This window comes from Dromaius novaehollandiae, chromosome 6 (assembly GCF_036370855.1).
Source record: "Dromaius novaehollandiae isolate bDroNov1 chromosome 6, bDroNov1.hap1, whole genome shotgun sequence".
In the NCBI taxonomy this organism is placed as follows: domain Eukaryota; kingdom Metazoa; phylum Chordata; class Aves; order Casuariiformes; family Dromaiidae; genus Dromaius; species Dromaius novaehollandiae.
In genome coordinates this window covers 30,237,520-30,255,976 of record NC_088103.1, presented here as the reverse complement: position 1 = coordinate 30,255,976, position 18,457 = coordinate 30,237,520, and the positions used below count along the sequence as shown (strand labels likewise).

Here is an 18,457-nt window from a genome sequence, read left to right as displayed (position 1 = left end):
GCATGCAATAGTCATATTCTGAAGAACTTTATCTTGACGGGTTGCTGCTTCCTCGCTCTCCTCTCAGCTGAATTGGGGGCTTTCCTAAATTCTGTTTTTTCTGCCTTGTAATTTAAAAGAATTAACTATAGGATGATTCTCAGGATTCCTTGCATCTCTCCAAGGTATTGCACTACTTTACCTCCTTCACAGTTTAGCTCCGAGAAGCACAGAATTACCATCAGGATTGCTTGCAGTGCTGCGGACGCCCAAAGCCATAATCTGTTGAAATGCACAACTTCAGATAATTATTCAACCCTAGAAATTACTTTTCTTAGATATGTCTAGACTATTTTTGAAATGTATGTATAGAAAATAAGCTTCAGTATAAGCGTACATAATAGGTAAATCAGTCATTCATTGCCTCAGATGTGTTTCCAGTTTTGAGAAAACGCATAATTTATTTCTAGGGCCAGAGGTGCCATGGGTGCCTCAGTGCACTTTGCTTTTAAAGTGACCAATATTTTAGATCAGACTTCTGTCTGAGGCCTCTGAAATAATGTGTATAGTGTCCTAAGAATACAGTGTTTTAAGAAAGTTAGTAAACTTGCTTAATTCATCTTCTTACTTCTTGTATGTATCAGAGAGTTGCAATACAAAGTGTGAATTTCTTCTCTGTGATGATTTTTTTCTTTAAATGTAAGTAGTTCTCTCTCAGGAGTTCTCTTCAGCACCTAGTGAGGCGAAGAGGGTTGATTTGTTACTCTTCCCACAAGAGGGAGCTCTTTACATATGTAATACGGAATTTATACTGCTAATGGATTTTAAGGGGCTCTGTCAAATACTGTTTTGGATCATAGATCACCATTTTGCCAGTACCCTTGCAGAAAGTGGTATAATGTAGAACATGAAATAGTAACTATCATTTTAATAAGGTAGGGTAATCCTGTGGTTAAGGCGGTGCATTGGAACATACACAGTATTGATTTTCTTCCTAATTTTAGCCCCTTACTTTTTGTATGACTTTGAATTAAATATTGTCACAGTGCTCCTGGGAATTATCAGTCAATACCCTGTTACTTACTATCAATACCCCTGAAGTATCAGTTGCTTTAATACTAAAAAACCCTAATAAATATTGTTTCTTATAACTGTGACTGCTGTATTGCCTCTGCTAATGTCCTTCTAGAGTTTATGACTGTGCTGTCTGGAGTTATTTGATAACGTTTTAAATGCCTAAGAAATCTCTTGATAACAAATTGTTTTCCTCTTTGAGTATTTTAACAGCATGTCTGTCAGGGTTGATAAGTCTGAAAACAGTAAGAAGGTATCAGACAAGCCATGCTGAACTGCAGGATACTCCTAAATCAGCAGGGCATAGCTAAGCCCCAAAAGACTGTGCCTTGTTGCCACCAAAAGCAGCAAGCTTGGCAGTATGTACCCAAGCGTGGTGTTCCCCTTTCATCATCTTTTTACAGTCTTACTCTCGTTTTAGGTATTTTTAGTCATGGGTTCTCTTACTAATGTTTTCACTTACAAACGTGTTGAAGAGTGTGAAGTGACAGGGACAGAAGTCTCCTGTTTTTGTGATAGCAATGCCCCTTTTTCACTTTCCTTTGAGGACACTGGAACAAGACCTAAACTTGGGGGCTTCTTGCACTCTGAAATACAAGGCTCAAGTAACCACTAATAAACTGTTTTGCTGGTTTTTGCTTCAGAGTCCAGTCCAGTATAGATAGTGAGTCCAGCCCATTCCAGGGAAGGTCATGCATGCATGATATCTGTGAAGGCACTCTGTGATGTCTCGGCTCCTCTTAATCTTTTTATTTCTTCTCCAGGAATGTTACTCTGGAGGCAGGCAGGTGTCCCTCTATGTCTGCCTTATATGTTTCAACATCTCTTGGCCTTCTCCTGTAGACGCAGAGCAACGATCATATAATCAACTTGTCTTTTGAAGTACTACGACAGCAGTTGTCAAACTGTTTTCTTATTCTTTTCCCATTTCTGTACAGGTAATATTGATAACTTCTATGTGCCTCCTTCTTTTCCTCAGGTGCGGCACATTAGCCTGCCTCCTCTGCCCCACAGCGTATCTTCTGATGGGGTGTGAGGGACACAAGGGAATACTTTCCAGCCCTGTGATAGAGAGAAAAAGATGTATATGCGGTGAAGGTTTCCACAGAGGACAACCTGGGGCTGTGTGTGATGAGAGGTCACTCAGTGCTCGTCCTGCCGACTGTTCATCTTGCACCTTTTTCCTCCCAAGCCAGGTTGCTGCTTCTCCCTCCGACCAGCGCAGGGTTTTGGTTGCAGGTTTTTCCCTCTGGCCGGGGAAGGTCACTCGCCTTCTTCCATCAGAGCCCTTTAAACCACAGTGGTCCTGGGCAGCCGGGAGGTGTCGCTCCCAGGCAGTCTGCCAAAATCCTCGGGCAGGGAGACTGTCCGTCACACTTCTGCTCCTTCCAGCTGTCATTTGGGACTGCAGCAGGGGAAGGGGTGAGGGGTGTTTCTCCCTTTGTGAACCATTTCACAGGTCAGCAACTTTGGATAGTCTCCTGGTGCACTTAGGAGGAAGGAGCCTGTCTTTCAGCGTGTTAGCCTTTTTTTCCTATCCTGATCAGAAGAGGCATGTTCCTCAGCTTTTAGGGGCCAGGAATCAGCAGCCAGGAATATTTTATTTTATTGAATAGATTTTCCTTGAGAAAGTATCTATAGCAGGCAAACTATCAGGAATTGGCTTTCTTCCTTCCCTGTGTAGGGCGGCTTATTACCTTTTTCATTTCTCTAACTTCAGTTGCTTCTCTCACGATATTGCCTAAAGCCAGCCAAAGTCTAAAGGAACTCCAGACACGAGAGTCCCCAGTCTCCTCTTTACCCTTCTCGTCTTCAAAAGGACAAGTTCTTGTCAGACACTCGGCTAGAGGTTTCTGAACAGGTTACTATGAACCCAGATCTTAGCAGAGCCCAGCTGTCTGGTTTGATGACAGGATCCAGAAGAGCATGGGAAGTCAAACTCCTCCAAGAAGACGGAGAGGGAAGTACTTTCCCTTGACTCAAGGTTTGGAGAGGCATTGCCTCTCTGCTGCCTGGCTCTTGCGCTTAACACTGTAGCCATCTGCAAGCAGCGCTGACACCCCCCTTACATTTCGTTAGGGGAATGCATTGCCTCGTGCACTTTGGAGACAAATAATTGAACTGTTTTAAGAAAATAATATGAATTCACACTTAAATCTCTCCTCCATCTTCTGTGTTCTCGGGCTTCATTTTATGCAATCATGTGTAGCTACGAAAGAGAAATGCTGAATCTCTTTGCTAAAGAGTGAGGGGGAGGAAAAGGTCATTTTGGATGAACAAAATTCTTCAGAGCATGAACAGCCCATGCAGAGTGCTTAGATTTACATAGACCTAGCCTTAAGTATTTAGCTGGTATAACAATTTTTGTTTGCCGTGCCTTTAGTAACACTTCTGTAGCATGCACTTGTATACTGTGCAAGTTGAAGTGTATATATACGCTTCAACACTGTAGGACTCTGATTTGTGTAAGTACGGGGAAGTGTTTTGCAGTCCACGTTGTTCCAGAGACTAAGCATTCGGACATCGCTGCTGTCAACTGCAGGGCCTAGATTTAATGTCTCTTGGTTATCCACAGTCGTGTTTATTCTAAGTTACATTCATTCCACGTAGAGTTTTCTGTTAAAGGCCAGAAATAAAATATCTTATAGAACAAAAATGTATGATACCAAGAGGAAGACTATTTTAAGGGATTGCCTGTCCTGAAGATTCTCTTAATAAAACAGAAAAAATGACGGAAGAAAGAATAATCTGAAAAATGAACATAATCCTTATTTTCACATGCTATCAAGCACTATAGCATTACTAATTTTAGAAGTTTTCTACTAGCTCAGTTTTGCATTTTTTATTAATTACATTAGAGAAAAGGTAATTTCATATGAGTAAATGAAAATTGAGGATTCCAGGAAAAATGAAGGAGTCAGCATGTTTCCCTTTCTACCACATTTTTCCCCCTGGAAGTATCAGAAGGTTAAAAGTAATTTTTGATTTTGTGAATAAACCCTTTCAAAACCCAGCTTTGAGACCTAGTTCTAACCTTAGTTAAATTTTCAGTCATTTGCTATTTTCCCTTAAAGTCCAGAAAAGGCAATTATTGGGGAAATTCAGCCTTTTATTTCCTTATCTTAAGAGGCTTTTTTAAAAAAAGCTTATCCAGATTATGAAAAAAAAATTACAATTATGAAGGGAAATTAGAGGCTTGGAAGAAAAAGGATTAATACTTTTTTTGTTTTAGTATTTGTGATTTTTAAAAGCAATGTTAAGACTTTCAGTTTCCTGGTCTTTTTGAACATCTGTATTTGGCAGTACTAACATGTTTTCTCTGACCTCTTTCACTCTGATATTGCCTCTTTCATTTTATCTGTAAAGTTGCTTCAAGTCAGTCTTTTTTTTCTGCTGTGTTGCTATGTCAAGTTGTTAGTCACTTTTTTGGACTGCCTTTTCCTTACCTTTCTTGGGACACCTCAGACCTTTGATTCCCAGTACAGTTTTCAGTAATACCTCTTTCCTTGCTTCCTCCGCTAAGGTCTAAAGCTTTAAGTTGCCCGTTGTCTCCTCTGCTCATTCTCTCGCCTGAGCCTTTTTCCATGCAGCTTCCGTTTCAGACACGGTTCAACACCCTGCGCTCTTAATTTCTCCTTGAGTCGTGTTTCCTGCTTGACGTTTACAAATTCAGTATTGAAACCATTAGTAAAATAAACCAATAAACTATACCTGCTGGGAAAAAGTCTTCCACGTTTCCCACTAAGTAAAACAAAAAAGACCTAACAATACTTTAAACAAATGTGCTTTTTTTTTTTTTTTTTTTTTTTTTTGTTCTTCAGGCTTCACTTGCGTGAGAGCTGTCGTGTAATAAGCTGCTCAAAGATTGAGACCAGCACAACCCATTCATCCTGTAAAGGTGCAGACCCAAAATTTGCCAATTTTATAAATTAAGCACCTCGAGCTATGTTTTGATTCCTAAGTTTCAAAGAAGACTTGATTTTTTTTTTTCCCCCACAGATAACGTAAATGAAAAACAGCAGATTTCTAGCCATTCCTGGAAGTTAAAGCACGTTTAGGTAGCAGCTCTGGGCATCTGCGAGTTACGGTTTTGCCCTGGGTGCAGGTTGTGCGCCGGAGGCGGGGAGGGGACGGGGCAGCGTGGCGGCAGGGCGGGATGCGCACGGCCAGGGGTCCGGCCGCCGCCGCGCCTCGCTCCGGTGGCTTGGGCTGGGAGCATCCCGCCCTGGTGGAGCTGAATAACTCAGATGTTAGGAGTACTAGAAAAGCATATTGGTATGTTTGCACTTCTTAATATTTAACAAGCAGTGGCATTTGATGGAAAAGTGATCCATGCTATTTGAGGTAGTCAGAGAAACTGATTCTTTTGTGCCCATACTTGAGCATCAGGGCAGAAATAACCGACCAGTGAGGCTCAGGTCAACCATGATGTAACTGGTTAAGCACCTGGATTAATGCCATAAGGGCTGGGTTCAGTCCTAAGTTTGGGACTATCTCTTCCTTTTAATGCTGACTTTAGAGGAGTGGATCGCAAATGAGCCTCTATGACATCGAGTTTGCGTGCTTTTTTCTTTTTCCTTAAGGGAGACTTCAATAAAGATTCTTGCATACTATGTTTAACTGGGGAAAAAAGTCAACTTTGGTTTTCTTACTTGTATTTAACAGGTCTGTATACGATGACCAACCAAATGCACACCAGAGGTTTATGGAAAAGCTAGATGCCTGCATACGTAACCATGACAGGGAGATAGAAAAGATGTGCAATTTTCACCATCAGGGCTTTGTGGATGCTATTACAGAACTGCTTAAAGTTAGGGCTGATGCAGAAAAACTAAAGGTAAGGAAGTAGTTTTTCAGAGTGTCCTATATCATTGTCTTTGAATTCAGAAGAAGTAACTTATTCTTTCTTTACCAAAAAAATAACATTATCGCGATTATCATATACACTGTGATGTTTGCAACAAATTTTGGAAGCAGGTTATTTAGGGTTTATGATTAGGACTGTGTTGCCTGATCCAGTAGTACATTTGCAAAACTGAATATTTATTAGGTCTAATTCTGATTGTTTTCATGTATGTTTTCAGAAAGTGTTACCAAAATTATTTTGCCTTTTTAAAAGTCTTTCTCAGAAGGTAATGGGTAACAAAAGGAAAGGTATTGGCAAACCCAGTATTTCTTACATTTGGTCGTCTTTTTCTAAGCCATGCATATATATCTATATCTATATATATCTATATCTATCTATATATATATGTATGTATATAACAGACCTTAGAAAATTTCAAGTCTTAATTAAAAAAAACCCCAAACCTGCAGTTATGCATGAAAAATAAGTTTTCTTTACACTGTAAGTGAGTAGGAGAGTAGGTGGAGTTAGTAGTTTTCTTTAGAAACGAGAACTAAGATTTACCCACACATCAGAATGCAGAATAGTGAATTATGAGATCTGTCCCTTTTAGCTCTCTTTACACTTTTGAGAGCAAAATATGCACACCAGACAGAATGAGCATAGTTCATCAGAGGTTATGATTAGAAGAGCATTATATAAAGGATATTCAGATAACAAGAGACCAAATACAGCGTCAATGAGGTCATTGAGCATCTTTGTTCAGAAATTAATGAGATTTTTAATAAACTAGAATGTGCTTCCTTATTATGATGACCTAATGAGTCACTTACTATGTGGGAAAATCTGAGGTCGAGCTTTGCCTGCACCTGCAGCATTAAAATGTTGCTGTGGTTTGGAGATTTCCACGTTTGATGTTAATCAACCACCCAGTGTTTGCATTCAGCAAAGTATGAATGTTTAATTACCATAAAATGCAATCACCATTTCTTACAGACAATGAATGGCCCATAGAGCTCATTGAGGTTATCAAAAAGGGACCAGTGGTCAATTGGGTCAATGATTTGAATTGTTTGACAGACCTACAGAAACAAGGAAAGTTCAAAAATCCCAAGTAAATTTGAGAAGTTTGCCACAGAATCTGTTAGAAAGAACTGTCATAAGTAATTGAAGTTAACAAAAGCCCCTTGCGATCAAAAGTTCAAGTTCAAGCTGTAGAGTTAATTTGAATTTGCATTTCTTTGTTCTAAGTTTCTCATGAAGCATGATCTGATTACAAGGGTGAGCAGTCACATCAGGGCAATATATGCATATTTGTCTAACAAAGGTGAAATTATTTTTAAGGTCCAAGTTACTGATACCAACCGAAGGCTTCAGGATGCTGGGAAAGAGGTGAGAAAATGGTGCTTCCTATATGGGCATTATGAACATTTGTAGCAAATTAAATTTGTTTGCATAATTTAATTGCAATTTTCTATTTAAAAAAAATCTCTAAGGTGATAGCCCAAACAGAGGAGATCATCCGATGCAGAATTCAGCAGCAGAATATTACAACAGTTGTAGAAAAACTACAGTTGTGTCTTCCAGGTGAGTGACGTAGAACTAAATATGATGGCAAGTTTAAAAAACAAACAGACAAAAATACAATAGTCAAAATGCAAAGGAATTTTATTTTTTAAGTTAAGGTCCTGTAACATCCAGTTTAGCAAAGGAATTACTGAGTGTTAAAAAGATGTCCACGTGTAGATTCCATGACCTTATAGCATTCGAAATAGGATAATTATGCTGCTTTGTGAGAAAACAATGAGATGGATATAAATGATGCAAAAAATGTAGTTACATACACCTTTAAATGCAGTCTTACTTTTAATATGATAGATCACAAAGTCATTGCTTAAGTATTATTTTCTAGGGAAAATATTCATGATACTACTTCAACATTCTATTGTCTTTTGGCTTTGTGGCATTGCAATACTTTTGTAAAACAGAAAGAGCTCTAAATGATGTTTCAGAAAGATAATATTGTAGGATTGCACACAGTTCTGTAAGGCTTTTATCCTGTTTGTGGTATTAGTATAAAACAGGTTTGAAACTTTCTCTTTGTGAGAGTCTTGTGTTGACTTGTTATGGTTACAGTAGATGGTACTGTTGCCTTTTAATGGAGACAGGTAGTATGTATGAAGTTATGATATGTAGTAAGTGAATGAATATGCTTGATATATGTTGTGTCTTATACTGTGTCTATTGTGCTTAATCGTATCTTTTTTTCCATTTAAATGCTGTTAAGAGTTCAGTTTTTTTCTTTGCCTTCACTGCATTCTGGAATTTTGTTTTGCTCTTTTTGTTTTTATGTTACAGTATGACTTGAATAAGGTAAATTTAGCATATCTTTTTCTGTGGTCTATTTTGAGCTTTACAGTGTTTATTTTTTCTCTTTTATTAACTAAAGCCACAATAAGATCCATGGGTTAATCTGTTTGTTTTTATGCAGTGCTAGAAATGTACAGCAAACTAAAAGAACAGATGAATGTAAAAAGGTGAGTGAATTTATATCTATGAGAAATAGAACTTTTGTAAATAAATGAATGCAGTCATTGTATTTTACAATTACTGATAGGATAGCAAACATTAATGTAGACAAGTAAATATTGAGTCCTGTAGTTCAGTACTTACAGCCTTTTTATTAGTGCTTTGTCTTTGTTTCAAGACTACCATTACAAATGAACAAATTTTATATTAAATAAAAAGAATTTTAGGAGCCTAATGAATGCCATGAAAAATAATTTTTACTTAAATAAGCAATGAAAATATGATTATAAAGTGTGAAGTATAATATGTTATTTTTAATACTTAAAACAGTTTAAGAAGCAAGAATAACAAGATCTTTAGGGAGTTCAACTGAAATAGAAAATGATGATTTTTGCAGAAGTCATTAATACTTGCATAATCTATTGTAATATATTTAAACTGCATTTATAATCCAATGAAAAAGCGCCTTTTTCTCTATGTATCCTTCAGACCTATCTCTGTGCTAATCTTTTATGTACATGGGACTGTGAGAATGAGATGCAAAAAATATTTTCTTCTCTTGTGTGACAAATTGAGCTGTAAAAAATAATAACAATAATTAAAAATAAACCTGCATAACAGTGGCTTCTAACTGGTACTTGACCACCTGCTCCTTCCTGTTGCCTTTTTGCTTTCCATCACCTGAGAGATCCACTCATTGCCGCAGTGCCACCAGTTCTCTCTCCATAGTGGCTTGGCTGCCTCAACGCCCCCGTAGCTGCCACGCTGTCCCACTGCTGCTGACCCTGCTGCCTTGCACCTCAGGCACTCCCATCCCAGGAATGCTGCTGCTGCTGCTGCTGCTTTCTTCTTGCTTTCTGCAGGATCATTGCCACCTTCATCCCTGGCTGCTCTTACTGCTGCCTCAGTCCTGTGGATTGCTCTGTCTCTTCCCCTGCTGGGTCATTGTCATTACCTCTCCGTGCGCCTGCCACAGCTGCTGGCAGCCACACTAGCAAGTCTGTCCTGGTGCCTGTGAACATAATGCCTTCTGGGAAGTCTTCTGCAGAAATACAAGAGCTTTAGAAAAAATGTGATAGCTATGGCACCATGCTGTCTCATATTACAAGCAAAACCTGCTAGATGGGAACCGATGCTGTAGATCTCATCAGCTTGACTAGTGTACGCTGTTTCCTATGAACTGGACACTGGTTGGACATCCACTTAAAGGAGTTGGCAGCATGTTGTTGCAGTGCTCTTGGAGCAGCTCAGCAGAATGGATTAAATGGTCGAATATCCTTGCTACTGCAGTCAGGGAACATACTGCAGTATGTGCTGTCTGCCCTGGCACCGCTTCCTGCTTGCTTGTGCAAGGTGGTCTGTGGAGCGTGCTACTTCTACCCGTTGAAAAAGTTGACACACTGAGATCTAGGACTACATTCTGTTGTTCCATTGCTCTGGCAGCCAAGAGAAGTAATATCCTAGTTTTAGCATTGTTAGGGAGTTATATCACCGAATGTCATCAGGGTAGATCACTTAAGTGAGATAAAATGGCAGATAGCTTTTAGCGTTTTGACTCCACATTCATTAACAGTTTTGTAGTTCAAGTCCACTGATTGCTGCTGGACTTTCTGAGAAGTCGTCAGTGCTCTTCAAATCTAAAACTCCATTTCCATTATTTAAGAGTTTCATATCTGATAATTTTCCTGTGGAAGGAGTCACCAGACAGGAAATGTTCAATGTTGTAAGTCAAATGGAGATATACTGAATTGGCAATTCGTTTGGACATGTCATTGTCATCCCATAAGAAGATCTAAGGGAGAGGGGAGCTGCCATAGCTTTGATGTACCATACCTTGAATGCACGTGGAGCACACAATGTTCAGACTCTGCTCCAGGCTACTGCTCCAGCTCAAATATCTTTCATTAACTATACTATGGTTTCTTCTACTTTCCCTGTGACTTACAATTCCCTTTATTAGAGCCTAGAGGTGGATATCCGGTGGAACTTGCAATTAATTCAAATGGTAATTTCCTTGTGGCTTAACAGGCAACAAATCCAAAGTGTGACTGTATCCTGGCCTTTATCACTAAGTGATTCAGCAGTGGCAAGGACTTACAGAGCATCAGTGCTAAGAAGACCTTGTAGCTGATATGTACAGATATAAGACATTTCAAAACTGACCTTCCCAATTTTTGCTATGAGTCTTTCTCGGAAGAATCAGAGATAGGAGCATTCGCAATACCTGTATTAACAAAATGATGAGGAGTGTTTATTTTTGGCCAAGATAACTTTTCTCATAAGTCTTTGCTGGGCACTGTTAATGCAGCAAAGCTTGCATTGGTCTTAAGAAAGAGAACTCTCTTCTTTTGAGTGTCTCTGCTTTCAGCCTTTTATATATCATTTCATTATTGCTTGATTTGTCATAGAATTTTGCAGAATGAATAAACTAGAATTTCTAAATTTCTAAAAAGGGAGAAGAAAGTGTGAATGTTTTACACTTTTTGGAACAGTTGTTTTAGGATATATATTGAAATTCTATTTCCTTTTCTCCACGGCAGTCACCTTTTAAGATAATGCAAGGTTTCAGGTCTGGGATACGTACTGTTTTATACGGATAGAATGAAGGTTTCCCAAGGAGTCCAAAAAGCCATCTGTTGATAGCAACTTTTGGTCACTACCAACATGGGCTATATTTGAACTGCTGACCTAGAGGTGAAAGGCTCTGCATCCTATTTATCTTCTGAGCCATGTATAACACAAGTTGACAAGAACTATAGTGGTGAGGAGAAATAATGGAGGAATCTGCTCTAAACAGACACAGTTGGCTGGAAGTGTTACGGACGGTTTTAAGTGTTAGCTGAGGAAGCACAAGGGAGAGGGTGTGGTTTCTCTGCTTCTTTCCAAAATGCCTAGAGGAGGGTTATAAATTTAGCCTGAACTTCTCTGATCTTTAGCTGTAAGTCAGAGATGAGATCATCAGACGCTTTATACGGACCTATTGCCTTGGCTTGTGTGTATGGGTATTGATATGTGTCTAGGGAAAGTTCCTGGCTGCTTCAGAAGGTGGTGGGTGAATGGTCTCACTAGGAATTGCTAGAGCTAGCGTGTTTGAAACTTTTATTCCACAAAACATATTACCAAAATACGCCAACTTCCAGCAAAAATACCATTAAATAATTCTACTAAGGCTATTGCGGAATCTTCTTGAATCTAGTGTGAGGAGGGCTAAAGAAAGGGTATGGTCTTGCAGACTGAGCATTTTGCCCCTGAAAGACTTGGGTTCTTTTCCCGACCTTGCTATAAGCTTTCTTCAGAACTGGGGGAAAGACCCAGTTGATTAGTTGTTTAGGTTACTAACTCGCACTGAGGATCAGCCTTTCTCTGCATAAACCTTCCAAACTTTCAAATAAAATTTAAGACGTGAAGCATGCGATCAGAAAACTTTATGCTTTGTACAATTTGGTCCTACTCATGTCTGTGTTGAAAGGTATCAGGATAAATGAAAATGATGATGTGTGTTTAGTTTTGTGTGTTATGTAGTGGTTTTAGTAGGAAAAAAGTGTTTTTTTGACTAACTGAAGGATGTTTACACCAGCTCAGTGCTTCACTGAATCTTTACTTCAGAGTCCTGTGCTCAAATGACAAAAGCCCCAACTTCATGATTTTGTCACTTCCTGAGTCACTGTAGTGGTTTCAGGAAGAAAATGGGTTTGCAGCTTCTTCTGCTTTACTGCTCTGCTGGGTTGCTGTGATGCAGAAAAAGAACCAGGGAAGAACTGGGCAGAAGGGAGAGAAAGGCAGAGATTTTCATCCCCCAGAATTAATAACACTGCATGCTGCTTTCACCTCTAGTGTGTAACATTGAGATGTTTAAAGTGTTTTCAGTCCATGCTTGAAATGTTGCATCCTCTGATCTAATTATAGCTTCTGTAGTTCTAACTGGTAATGTTACTTAAACTTCTCACTCTTGTCTTGAGAAGATTTGCGTTACCCTGGAGGGTTTACATAGCATTATATAAATGAATTTCCACACACAGAAAGAATTGATTGGTGCAGAAGTAATGAAAAAGATTTAATAAATTTAGGACCTATTATTGTAACCTCTTCCGGATTTTTTTTTTTTATGTTTCTTTCATATGAGCTCTATTCCAAGAGACAAGTCAGTATTTATCTGTTTTGTAGCCTTGTTGTATAAAGGTTCTTTTAGCCACCTTTATTTGATTTTTCAGTTTACATTTTTGCTCCATGGCATACTGAGTTCTCTTATTATCTGCAAGTGCTCTCTGGCGCTTTTGATATTTTTCTGATCCTAACAGGATTTCTGCATGATTTTATTTGTGTGCGGAGAGGGGGGAAGGGCTAATCACTTTTTCTCCAAGTTTCTAGATATGGTAAGCAATTTCCCTTGGAAACTATGTTCGTACAAAGGAATTCACTTAAAACAGATATGCCTCATTGTAAACGCTTTGTGTTAACTATCACATAGCAACCATGTCAAAATGCAGCACTAGATTTTACCAACTGCAAATAAGTACTTCTCAATGGTTTCGTGGTTCTTTTTTTTTCTAAAAAAAAAAAAAAAAATCTACTCAAAATATATATTTGATATTGTGGTGTCAACTGCTCTCTTTCTCACCATCCTCACAAACCTCTTTGTCTGATAGCTTCTTTTTAAAAAAAAACTTGAAACACATCACTATGCATAAAAAAGGTGTTCCACTGATCTTTTTTTTAGCGCAGCGAGTCTTTCATTTGACTTTCAGAAATGTTGAGCTTTATACTTGCTCTATGGAAAATTGAGTTACTAGTGCCTGGATGTTCTCATTTGGTGGTCCTTTGGGCAACTGGTAACATTTGTATCCTGGGATAATTTAAAAATCATGTATAGAATTGTTAACTAAATTAAAAAAACACAAACAGTAGTTGTTCCTGTGGTGAAGGCTAACATATTTTCAATTGCAGTTTCGATATGTCATTTTTCAAGAGATGAAGAATCGCTCCTCCTCTGTATCATTGAAAAATGCTGATGGGCTCCTTTAAATTTTTCTTGGTTTGCTGGAGTACAAAAATGTATTGAGTAAATATAGGAAATATAATAAACAGGAATGTATTGCATTTGTCTCTGAAGGAAGCACAAAATTTAGAGGAATGTTATTTTTTTCTTTGTAAATTGTTGCGTTTGTTTCCTTAATTAAATTAAAATTAGATTTTTTAAGATTGTTGTCTCTCCTCTTGGTTTTTCAGCAGGAAATTTTGGGACATGACTGCACTTATCTACTTCAAAAGGCTTGCATGCAAGCACTTAGACCTCAGTAAAACCCCCAGCCTTTGAGTCCCGCTTGCTCCTATCCCATGTAGCTGCTTGACTGTTTTAGCTGTTTTAACTTGATGAGTTTTTTTTCTAGCAAGTTACAGTATTTTTCTTATTTGTCTCCAAATGACATTCCATTGATAAAAATCTTAAAACACCTCTCTGTCATTTAAAACATAAATTACTGCTTTATGTACGTTAGCAAAAATTCAAACTAATGATTGCTGTCCTAAAATTTTAAATTCTAATACAGACCTGACTGTCCAACGCCTGGGGCTTGGACAATTTTAAAATAAGATAATGCAGAACAATAATATTAACTTCTGTTTTTCCACCAATTCTGCTTTTTGCAGTTTTTAGAAGTTTTCTTTCTTATAGTTTGGAGGAGTTAGTAAAGATTAGGTCAGTCCAGCTTATAGTTTTCTGGTGCTGAAGGCAAGATGATTCAGTTCTGTACAGCCTTATCTTATGGACCTGCGTCAGAGTTTCAAATCTGCATCTTCAGTTTCAAAATATAAATGATAAAATTTGTGTTGGTAAACCTATTCTTACAAAATTATCTCAGAAGAATAAACGGTGAACTGCTATGCTTATATGACAAAAACAGTGTTGAAGATGCTTCTTTAATTCACTTGTATTTAAATGGGCAACCTTTTGGCTTACATGATTGATAATATATGGAGACAACTAATAACATAGTTGTCAAGTAAGATCTTAAGCATCAAATTAAATCTATGCAATGCTTTTTAAGCAAAAAATACAAATACATCATGCTATGAAATGATATGCAAAACTTTTTAGTGTAATCCTGACCTGCAAGTGACCTTCAAATTAAGATGACTTCAATGCTTTATGAGAACAGATGTTAGAAGGGCAAGGTCCTGAGCTCCATGTATATATCTATGTATATCTATATATAAATAATTATTAAGGGACTCTAGAATGGATTTAAAATGGATTATGTTAATTCAGATCTTAGAGACAGCAGTCAAAAAGCTTCCAGATGAACTAACAGTGCTCTGATAAGCTGATCTGTATAATTTAAATTAAAAACCTTTTCTATGATTTTGATGCTATTATGGTTTTATTCCCCAGAAGTCTCACCTTGTGGCACTTTTGGTCATTTGTTATTTAAAAAAACAAAATCCCCACACATAAAAACCCCAAACCCCTTCTTATCTGGAACATTCCCATTGCCTTATGTATATTTTATATAAACCAAGTATATAATAAACACAGGCTCCTAATTTACACTTGAAACCTCTTTATTTGCAGTCTCCTGAAAGGTTTTGTGTTTTGGAAGAAAAGAGATTTCTCCCATCCTCTAACTATGCTAAATTGTTAGCTTAGAAATGCCTTGAGAAAATTCAAAAAATGTGTTTATTTTGGAATGAAAGGAAAAGTTACAAATCAGGTTTCAGTAACTTGCTGTTGCTTGTCTATCTACAGAAGAAGAGCCATCAGCTTGAGCTGTATTTCTGTTGGGAAGTGTTTTACATGCTATGTCTACAAAGTAATGTTCAGAAGCACTAAAACTGAAAAGGACAATTTTCCAGGTTTCTTTAGCATTTTGGAGGGACTTTGCATGTATTCAGCTTTCTCCTTTCACAGTGATTCAGCCATTTCACTCTATTGATAGTGTAGGACTTCCAGGAAGAAAAAGGAGCTAAAGTTATAATGCAAAGAGCTAAAAATAGGCCAAGGATATTACTCTGCATTTGTGCAAAGAAAGGGTTGGAATTAAACAGCAAGTTAACTCAGTCAGATCTCAGCCTTTCTCCTTTTCTGTTTCAAGACCAACCTAGAAGGCCTCAGTTCACCTTATTCTTATATTATAACAGGCCAAAATAAATATATTTTTCAAAGCCTTCTGCCGGGCTGAATAGCTGGTAAGACTATTGCTTAAAGGAGAATTATTGTCACATCTACAAATAATTGCTTTCCTCTTCATGTTTAACATGTTCTGTGCACTTCTCTTTAAAATGTTGTTTGCAGTTTTAGCAATCATGATGTTTCCATTTATTGCCTTCTTAGTTTTACGGTCTATAGCAGAATTGCCTCACTTTTATTTTGCTTCATTTTTTCAATAAAATAAAAATTTTCAGAAGCAATCTGGCTGTATCCAGAACTTAGGAGCCTATGTGACATTTGAAAATTAATTGACTTCAGGAATAGGCATGTAGGAGCCTAACTCAGTGCTCTGAATCACCTCCTGTTGGTACTCATCTCTCCACTGATTATAAGAGGAAGCCTGGGAAAACTGACTTCTCTTTATTAAAATTTCCTTTTGTAAATGTTTCCCTAAATCAGTTGGAAACATCACAATTGTATTGTGTGGTACAGGCTTAGAATTGATGAATGATTTTAGCAAGTAAGAGTCTTGGCCCTGAAACCCTTGTAATCTATGAGAGTAATGAGAGATGAGATGGATAAATAACTATGAAAAGCAGTAATAGACAGAGCTGACGTCTCAGAATTTGGTGGGTCTCCGACGTCAAATTTGAGTTTTCGTTAATTTTTGTATTATTTTGCAGTCTCCTACAGGGTTTGCAAAGGCTTGGCAATTTTTTTGCCAGGGGAGTAACAGATTATTAAAAAGGCTGTTTAAAATGTAAGTAATGGCCATGTGGTGTAGCAGGTTCAGTTCTTTAAGTTATATTTCCTGGAAGGAAGTGGATTTGGGCAGCAAGTGCCTTTTAGGGAGGCTGGAAATGCCTCAAGTTTTGCCAAATCTCTTCTGTCGTGGGAAGGTGCAGAGCTAACAGACTGCAAAACAGTTGTGGTCAGAAGAGCAAAGGAGCAATCCAGAAAGTTAGCATTAACTTAGAAGGATTTTTTGGTTGAGAGCTTATAATAATTAGAATTTAACATGTTCAGAGTGCTGTGGAACATAGATTGGAAACCTGTGGTCGTCTTCCCATCTGAGGAGTGCACTATATGTTATATGTATACAAATTAGATTGTTCCTTCAGTTTAACATTATCATTAGTAGGGAATTTATTTTGTATTACTTCGTACTCTTTTATCTTCCATCTCTGTGAAATCTCTACATCTTAAAGGCTTTTATTTGAATAAAGATTTAGAATTCAGAGCAGGAGATTTTGATCTAGATTTTTCTTCCTCTTATTTTGAGCTTGTGACTCCCTAGTTATCCGAAGACCCAAAAATCCTTTGAAGTAATATTTCTTTATTGGGATTTGTTGTTTTTTACTATTGCTTATTAAGTTCGGTGCCTTAACTAAAAAATAATAATACTATGTAGCATTCATGTGGAATGTTTTGTCATGACGTATCGAGAGTTCAGATTCCATTGTCCATACAGCTTTTTTCATAACATCATAGTTTTTCTGTTCCATAAGATGGATACAGATCTTGTTCATCTTTTTCTGAAATGCTCCATAATATCAACCTAGAAAAAAAAGAAATAAAACAGTGAACCAAATAAAGATGCGGGATTTTTTTAAAAGAAAGAAAGAAAAAAGAGAAAGACTGTGGAAATGAGTTAGCACTGTTTAATATCCTAAAAGCATAGTCAGAGTTAATGTGTTTTCCTCAGTGATATTTTAAGGGCACAAGTCCATTTGCATGAGTTGACAGCGAACAAATATGCCATTTTTTCCCCTTTGAATGAAAAAGGGATGGCTTTTAGGGAGGTAATCTGACCTGGTGTGATTGTTCAGCATTGTATTATTATGAACAGGGAGATGTGTAGGAACTCTTATTAAAGTGTTGGACCCTGAGCGGTTATTGGGGTCACTGTTCCCCATGACGACCCTGTAATACCAAATTCTTAATCCCGTCCAACAAATTTTTGCCTCCGGCTATGGGCCCTGCCTAAAGGTGGATTCTCTTGCCATACCTGGCCATAATGCTTAAAGTCATTTTGAAGCTCTGTTCATCTATTCAGGGGAATTCTTGCTCAGAAGTAGTCTCAAGATAGGAAGATCTTAACCTTATTGTGAAGAAAAGATTAGCGAAAAATGTACTTGTCATGTTTTGTGCGTAGACTACCACTTCTGGTACACTCTGTCCCCTAAAGGCAGCTGGTTTCTCTTGCTGATTATTTAAGCACTCGGACTTAACTGAAATTAGAATTAAATCAGATTTTACACCTAAAATTAACATGAGTATGTCTTTAAACTCATTGTCCATTATGTAAAATCTTGCAACATACTTAGCTGTTAATGTATTGTGCAGCATACATATACAGTGTGTATACACTACAATGTATTTTATACAATGTATGTCTATAAATCAGTTTACAGACATAAGAGGAAATATCTCTTGGTGGGGGTTTTTTTTCCCCCACTTTCAGACCGTATCTTCCCTATTTCTGCTACAAATAATCTATAGGCCTAACAGAACACTGAAAAGCAGTGAAAATTACAGAATCTTCAGCTTTAAAACAAACAAACAGCTTTTGACCTTAAAGCTTTCTTAGTCATTTGCTTGATTGGATGTCCTGTACTTTGTCAGAACAATGAATAGATTCATGGCTTACAGCAAAACATGATATACTTCTGGAAAAAATACTGCTCGAGATAAGTTTGTACATGTTTCTTCCAGTTAGGGATGGCAGAAAGAGGGTGTGTGTGTGTGCATATGCTCACATATACCTAAAGAGGACATACGTGTACAAGCACACTTTTCCAAGATTTTTTTCAGTGTGGTATGGTAATTTAAGCTAAGAGGGAAAATAATTGTTATGACTTTAGTGCCCCTCTACAGGCTGCAAC

The 18,457-nt window shown here is 37.6% G+C and overlaps 1 protein-coding gene across 9 annotated transcripts in view; it reads left to right on the top strand.

Moving 5' to 3' along the window:
• EXOC6 (exocyst complex component 6) overlaps positions 1 to 18,457 on the top strand; it is a 110,591-nt gene that overhangs the window by 15,789 nt on the left and 76,345 nt on the right. For all 9 annotated transcript variants that reach the window (XM_064514048.1, XM_026094100.2, XM_064514046.1 and 6 more), the window contains exons 2-5: positions 5,719 to 5,890; positions 7,244 to 7,291; positions 7,396 to 7,486; positions 8,391 to 8,436. In XM_064514048.1, the coding sequence (XP_064370118.1) occupies positions 5,719 to 5,890; positions 7,244 to 7,291; positions 7,396 to 7,486; positions 8,391 to 8,436 (357 nt within the window). The remainder of the gene's footprint in view (positions 1 to 5,718; positions 5,891 to 7,243; positions 7,292 to 7,395; positions 7,487 to 8,390; positions 8,437 to 18,457) is intronic.